Genomic DNA, 8,336 nt, shown 5'->3' with positions numbered 1-8,336 from the left:
CACACACACACACACACACACACACACACACACACACACACACACACTGCTCAGGTATATACCAAGCAATTGATTAATTACAAGAGTTTGACAGAAAGATGGACAGGCAGATAAACTACCCAATAAAAATGGTCCTGAAATTAATCATTCAACTATAGACAATTACGGGATATCTAAGTCATAAAAATTTTATCTCCCTATTATAATGGAAGTTCCTGGAGAGCAGGACTATTATTGCCTTTCTTTGTATTTCCAACCCCCTACCACAGTGCCTGGCACTCAGTAAATGCTGAATAAATGCTTGCTGACTCAGCAGTTGACTAACTATTGCAGGACCCCAGCCCTCTCCAAAAATGTTCCATGTTCAATGTCTTTTATGGTCATATCTCAGGAGCAGGTAAAGGGGTTAGGAGTTCCTCTAACAACAGCAGAGAAAGCAGAAATGTATTGGAGCCAGAGTCCATCAGCAATTACTACAAATCAGAATCTGAATTATTGTTTGTTGATTGCCTAGGCTGAATAAAGTCTAAGTGTGTATGCATACACTGACCTCCCTTCCTTTGTTAAAATATTTATCAGCATACCCCTATAAATACTGCTTCACCTAAGACTGGAGGTCTGGTAAATGTAGACAACAACAGTAACAACAATGAGCAATTCTATGCTGCTTTAAGGTTTGCAAAATGCTTTATATCAATGATCTCATTTGAGCCTCACAATGTCCCAGGGAGAAGAGGAAAAAAATGGGATGCCCAGAACTATTCCAGAATACCTGCAAGATGAATCTTTGCTTATAGACATATTCATGGTCCATCACAGGTCTCTGAGTATCAACACACATGTTGAATTGTGTGATTCGATTTTTCAGTTCTTCATATAACTCAGCCACCTAAAAGAACAAGGCTATATTTAAGAATAATTTTCTTTGAACAAACATTGTTAAGATACATACTTGTAGGACAGAGCCAAGATGGTGGAGAAAAGTCAGGGACCCTGCTGAGCTCTCCCCAAAACCTCTCCAAACACTTTTAAATAATGCCCTAAAACAAATTCTGGAGTGACAAAATCCGCAAAAGGAAAGAGTAAAACAATTTTCCAGCTCAAGACAACTTAGAGGTCAGCAGGAAAGGTATCTAATACTAGGATGAGAGTGAGGCGCAGTCCAGCACAGGCTGTGTTAGCACAGACTGGTCCCAAGCAAACCAAGAACAGGCCTCAGGAGCAACTAAAGCAGCAGCGGCAGATGCTGGCACTGGGGGCAGGACTATGTTGCTTTGTTGATATATGAATCTGAGCTGCAGTCCTGGGTTGCAGTCCAAGGGTAAAGAGGAGGCTGCAGTGAAACAGGGACCCTGGTCACAGTTCCAGTACAAAAAAAGAATGCTTGTGATCACCCATAGACCAGAACACAGGGCAGGAGAGTAGTAAATACACCTCTCCCTAGATTATACCACCTTCCAAGGTAAAAATTTACAGGCCCTCAGAATTAGCTCCAAAAACAGCCGAACAAAAGCCCTGAAGCTTGGGAAAATACACCCTCCACCCTGGAAAAGCCCTACTTTAGCCAAGAGTTAAAAGTCAAGAAATAGACTGGAAAAATGAGCAAACAAAAGAAAATACTGGCTATAGAAAATTACTATGGTGACAAGAAGGATCAAAACACACACTAAGAAGAAGGCAACAAAGTCAAAACTGCTAAACCCAAAGCCTCCAAAAGAATACAAATTTGGTCTCAGCCATGGAAGAGGTCAAAAAAAATTTTTTAAATCAAGTAAGAGAGATAGAGAAAAAATTGGGAAGAGAAACAAGTGATGCAAGAAAATCATGAAATGAGTCAACAACTTGGTAAATAAAGGAGGTACAAAAATATACTGAGGAAAATAAGAAAATAACACCTTAAAAAGAAAAAGATTAGGTCAAATAGTAAAAGAGATGCAAAAATCCAATAAGGAGAAGAACATCTTGATTTTTTTTTTAACTTTTTGGAGGACAATTGAGGTTAAGTGACTTGCCCAAGGTCACATGGCTACTTTTTGTATTAAGTGTCTTGAGTCCAGATTTGAACTCAGGTCCTCCTGACTCCAGGGTCGGTGCTCTAATCACTGCACCACCTAACTGCATAGAAGAATGTTTTGAAAAACAGAATTGGCCAAACGGAAAAAGATATACAAAAGTTCACTGAAGAAAAGAACTCCTTAAAATGTAGAATTGGTCAAAAGGAAAAGGAAGTACAAAGGTTCACTGAAGAAAATAATTCCTTAAAAATTAGAATTGGGCTGTTATAGTTCTTCTATGCAACATGACTAATATGAAACCGTGTTTAATAGGAATGTTTGTGTAGGGCCTATATCAGATTGCATGCTGTCTTGGGGAAGGAGGGGGAGAAAACTTAAAACTTATGGAAATGAATACTGAAAACTAAAAATAAATAAATTAGTAAATTGAAAAAAAAATTTAGAATTGGGCAAGTGGAAGCTAATGACTTTATGAGACACCAAGAACAATAAAGCAAGACTTTGGGGAGCCAAGATGGTGGGATAAACAGTAAATCACCATAACACTCTAATATTCACCTCCAAACAACCATAAAACAGTGCCCATAAAGAAATCATGGAATAGCAGAATCAGTAGAAAGATGGGGTCAAAATAATCTCTGAGTCCAAGAAACTTGGAAGGATCAGCAAGAAAGGCCTGTCTCACTCATGTACAAGCACAGGAGAGGAGGCATTCCAGCAAACCAACAACAAGCCCCACTTAGGCAAACCAGCAGGAAATCCTAAGCCCCAGTGCAGTGGAGAAGGCAAACACCAACACCAGGACCACACGTGAGCCTTAGCGTAGCCAGGGGAATGAATGGGCAGACTCCAGCTCAGAGAACTGCCAAGTGCTTCAGCACAGCCCCGGAAAAATAGGCGGCCTCCGTGCGATTTAGTGCAGCCCTGGGGAAATGCAGAAACACATCTACCACCAGCCTCATCACATGCTATAAATTAGTACGAGGACTCTGGCTCAGTACCAGGTAAGCTGCCAGTTCCCTATGGTCTCTAGCAGCGCTAGCCCCCTATTCCATCTCCTCAGCACCAGACAAGAGGGCCTCATGGAAACATCAGTGCAGCACCAGGCAAACAGCCAGGACCTACAGCCCCTGGCACAAAAAGCCAGAGACAGTGCCCTTTCCACCCTGGGAGCAGAGATCAAAATTAAAAGAAAGGAAAAATACCAAAAGAGATGAGCAAAAACAAAATAATCTGACCAAAGAAAGTTATTATGGTGACAGGGAAGGTCAAGACACAAACTCAGAAGAGGACAACAATGTCAAAATACCTATGGGCAAAACCCCACCCAAAGAAAAACAGGAAGTGATCTCAAGCCCAGAAAGAAAAATGGATCTTAAAAATCATATAAGAGAGGTAGAAAAAATTGGGAAAAGAAATAAGAATGCTGCAAGAGAATTATGAAAAAAAGGAGTCAACAGTTTAGAAAAAGAAAACAGTTGCTTAAAAAGCAGAATTGGCCAAAGGAAAAGGAGATACAAAAATCCAGTCAATGGAATTCTTTAAAAAGTACAATTGGCTAAATGGAAAAGAAATCACAAAACCTAACTGAAAATAACAACTCCTTAAAAGTAAGAATTTGGCAAGTGGAAGCTAAGGACTCCATGAGATATTGAGAGAGTCAATCGAACAAATTCAAAAGAAAGAAAAAATTGAAGAAAATACCTTATGGGAAAAAACAACTGACCTAGAAAATAGATCCAGGAGAGACATTGTCAGAATCACTGGACTACCTGAAGGCAAAAGGGAGATCTAGATAGCATCTTTCAAGAAATTATCAAGGAAAATTGCCCCGATATCCTGGAACCAGAGGGCAAGATAAGCATTATAAGAATCCACTGATCATCTCAGGAAAGAGATACCAAAATAAAAACTCTAAAGAACATTATAAACAAATTATAGAACTATCAGGTCAAGGAAAAAATTCTGCAAGTGGCCAAAAAGAAACAATGCAAAATATCAGGGAGCCACAATGAATATTACACAAGACTTAGCAGCTGCAACACTAAAGAACTGGAGGTCACGGAACATCATATTCTAGAAAGCAAAAGAGGCTAGGACTACAACCAAGAATCACCTACCTGGCAAAATTAAGCATAATACTTCAAAGGCAAAAATGATCATTCAATGAAACAGAAGGATTTCAATCTTTCAGAAGGATAAGACCAGAACTGAACAAAAAATATGATCTCCAAAATAAAGAGAAGCCTAAAAATGTAAAAAAGGAAAAGAAATCATAAGGGATTCATTGAAGCTGAATTGTTTACATCCCTGCATGGGAAGATATTACTTGCAATCTTTAAAAACTGGACCAGGGATAGTACAGCTAGAAGGAAAACATATAGACAGAGATGAGGGAACAACGTAAAAAAAATAAGGGATGAGAAAGAGGAGTAAAATGGGTGCAGAAGGAAGGGAGAGATAGAATGGGGCAAATTATTTCACATGAAGGAGTGTGAAAAACCTATTACAGTGAAGGGAAAGATGGGCAGGTAGGCAACAGGCATCACTTGAATCTTATATTCATCAGTATTGGCTTAAAGAGGGAATAACATACATAATCAACTGAATATAGAACTCTACCATATCTGACAGGAAAGTAGGAAGGGAGGAGAGTAAGCAAGGGGGATGAGTGGGAGAGAATGACAAGAGTGACAGAAGATTTGATAGGTCAGGGGAGATGGTAAACAGAAAAAAAAGCACTAGTGAGGTCGGAAAGGGTGAAAGAAGACAAACAGGAGGAAAAATAGGATAGAAGGAAATACAGTTAGTAATCATAACCGTGAATGAGATAAACTTTCCCATAAAACAGAAGTAAAGAGCAAAGTGGATAAAAAATCAGAATCCTACAATATGATGTTTTCAAGAAACACACTTGAAGCAGAGACACACACACACAGAGTAAAGATAAGGGACTGGAGAAGAATCTATTTTATTTTAGCTGAAGCAAAAAAAACTTGGATAGCAATTCCGATCTCAGACAAAATAAAAGCAACGACAGACCTAATTATAAGACATCAGGAAGGAAACTACATCTTGCTAAAAGGTACCATAGATAATGAAGTAATATCAGTATTAAACATACATGCATCAAGGGGTTCTACAGCATCCAAATTATTTTTTTAATTAATCAATTAATTTTTTAGTTTTCAACATTTCCACAAAATTTTAAGTAACAATTTTTCTCCCCGTCTCTCTCCTACCCTCCACCCCAAGATGGCAAGAATACTGAATACCCCTTCCTTCTTATATCCTCCCCATACCCTCCCCCCTTACTTTCTTGTAGGGCAAGATGGATTTCTATACTCCACTGCCTGTATATCTTAGTTTCCAGTTGCATGTAAAAAACAATTTTTAACATTTTTTTTTTTAAACTTTGAGTGCCAGATTTTCTCCCTTCTACTCTCCTCAAACACCCCCACTGGGAAGACAAGCAATTCGATATAGATTGTACATATGCAGTTAGGCAAAACATTTACACAGTTGTTATATTGTGAAAGACTAACTATAATTCCATCCTATCCTATCCCACCCCCCCCCCCACTTATCCTATTTTCTCCTTTGACCCTGTCCCTTTTCAAAAGTGTTTGCCTCTAACTACCCTCTCCCACAATCTGCCCTCCCTTCTATGATCCCTCCTATTATCCACTTCTCCCTTACTTTCCTGTAGGGTAAGATACCCAACTGAGTTTGTATGTTAATCCTTTAAGCCAAATCCAATGACTATGGTTGATTCCATTCCCTTTCACTTTCCTGCTCTTCCCCTCCATTGTAACAGCTTTCTCTTGCCTCTTTTATGTGATAGCATTCAAATTCTTAAAGGAGAAGTTAATTGAGTTACAGGTTCATAACCAAACAAGAGATAGAGAACATTACAAAATGTAAAATAGATCATTTTGATTACATTAAGTTAAAAAGCGCAAACAAAACCAATGCAAAGATTAGAAAGGAAGCAAAAATATTTGGGAGTCTACCTTCCAAAACAAATGCAGAAACTATATGAACACAACTACAAAACACTTTTCACACAAATAAAGTCAGAACTAAATAACTGGAAAAACATCAGTTGCTCATGGGTAGGCCAAGCTAATACAATAAAAATGACAATTATACTTAAAACAATTTACTCACTCAGTGTCACCAATCAAACTACAAAAAAATTATTTAATAGAGCTAGAAAAAAATAATTCCCAGAAATTCATCTGAAAGTACAAAAGGTCCAGAATAGTAAGGGAATTAATGAAAAGAAATGCTAGGGAAGGTGGCTTAGCCATACCAAATATTAAATTGTATTATAAAGCAGCAAACATTAAAAATACTTGGTACTAGTTAAGAAATAGAGTGGTGGATCAGTGGAATAGGTTAGGTACACAAGACACAATAGTCAATGACGATAGTAATCTACTGTTTGATAAACCCAAAGACTCCAGGTTCTGGGATAAGAACTCACTATTTGACAACAACTGCTGGGAAAACTGGAAAACAGTATGGCAGAAACTAGCATGGACCAACATCTTATATCGTATACCAAAATAAAGTCAAATGGGTACACGATTTAGATACAAAGGCTGATACTTATAAGCAAACTGGGAAAATAAGGAATAGTTTACCTGTTAGATTTATGGAGAATGGAAAAACTTACGAACAAACAAGAGTTAAAGAACATTATGAAATGCAAAATGGATACTTTTGATTAAATTGAAAAGTATTCACACAAAACCAATGCAACCAAGATTAGGGGGGAAGCAGAAAACTGGGAAAGAATTTTTACAACCAGTGTCTCTGATAAAGGCCTCATTTCTAAAACACATAGAGAACGGAGTCAAATTTACAAGAACATAAGACCTTCCCCAACTGATAAATGGTCAAAAGATATGAACAGGCAGTTTTCAGAAGAAGAAATTAAAGCTATCTATAGGCATATGAAGAGGGGCTCTAAATTACTTTTGATTAGAGAAATGCAAATTAAAACACATGTATAATCTATATCAAATTGCCTAACATTTTAGAAAAGGGAAGGGAAGGAATATTTGGAACTCAAAATCTTGTAAAAAATGAATGCTAAAAATTGTCGACATGTAATTGAAAAAAAATAAAATACTATTAAAAATTAAAAAACAAAAATTAGAAAAGAAACAATGCAGCAAAACCAAAAGAATCAAAAAATAGAAGACAATGTGAAATATCTGATTGGAAAATAGATCCAGGAGAGATAATTTAAAAGAAACTAGACATCATCTTTTAAGAAATTATCAAGGAAAACTGCCCTAATATTCGAGAACCATAGGGTAAAACATAAATTGAAAGCATCTACCAATCACTTCCTAAAAGAGGTCCCCAAAATGAAAACTTCCAGGTTTTATAGCTAAATTCCAGAGTTTCCAGGTCAAGGAGAAAATGTTGTAAGCAGCCAGAAAGAAACAATTCAATACTGTGTAACCACAGTCAAGATAAGAAAAGATTTAGAACCTTCTATATTAAAGGATCAGAGACCTTGGAATATGATATTCCAAAGGTCAAAGGTGCTAATATTATAAACAAAATTACCTACACAGCAAAACAGAATTTTTCTGGGGGAAAAATGGATATTCAATGAAATAGAGGACTTTAAAGAATTCCCAATGAAAAGACAAGAGCTGAATAGAAAATCTGACTTTCAAACACACAATTCTAGGGGAGCATAAAAAAGTAAACAGGAAAGGGAAATAATAAGAGATTAAAAGTTAAACTGTTCACATTCCTACATGGGGAGATGATACATGTAACTCATAAGAACTTTCTCATTATTAGGACAGAAGTCATATATATAGACAGAGGGCACAGGTGTGAGCTGATTATGATGGGATTGTAGCTAAAAAATGAAAGGGTGAGAAAGAGGAATGCATTGGGAGAAAGGGAAAGGGAGAGGTAGAATGGGGTATAATATCTCACATAAAAGAAGAAAGGGCTTTTACAGTGGAAGGGAAACTGGTATAGGTAAGGGGAAAGTCTGAACCTTCTCATCAGAATTGGCTCAAAGAGGGAATAATATACATACTCAATTGGGTATAGAAATCTATCTTACCCTATAGGAAAGGAAGGGGAAGGGTCAAAAGAAGAAGAAGTGGGGCTGATAGAAGGGAGGACACACTAGGTGAGGTGGTAGTCAGAAGTAAAACACTTTTCAGGAGTGAAAAAAAGGATGGAGAGAAATGAAGTTAGCAATAATAACTGTGAAAAAGTTTTTGAAGCAAGTTTCTCTGATAAAGGCCTCACTTCTCAAATATATAGAGAACTGGGTCA

General features: G+C 37.3%; 1 protein-coding gene across 1 annotated transcript in view; it reads right to left on the bottom strand.

Moving 5' to 3' along the window:
• The window catches only part of TDRD9 (tudor domain containing 9), a 239,348-nt gene that overhangs the window by 43,189 nt on the left and 187,823 nt on the right, over positions 1–8,336 (bottom strand). The window contains exon 23 of the mRNA XM_069103712.1: positions 773–889. Within this exon, the coding sequence (XP_068959813.1) occupies positions 773–889 (117 nt within the window). The remainder of the gene's footprint in view (positions 1–772; positions 890–8,336) is intronic.

The sequence above is a fragment of the Petaurus breviceps genome, unplaced genomic scaffold (genome assembly GCF_028583685.1).
Source record: "Petaurus breviceps papuanus isolate PSGF00001 unplaced genomic scaffold, PetGlider_PUasm1.0 64, whole genome shotgun sequence".
Lineage (NCBI taxonomy): Eukaryota > Metazoa > Chordata > Mammalia > Diprotodontia > Petauridae > Petaurus > Petaurus breviceps.
Note: the sequence above shows the minus strand (reverse complement) of the source record. Positions and strands in the feature narration are given on the sequence as shown.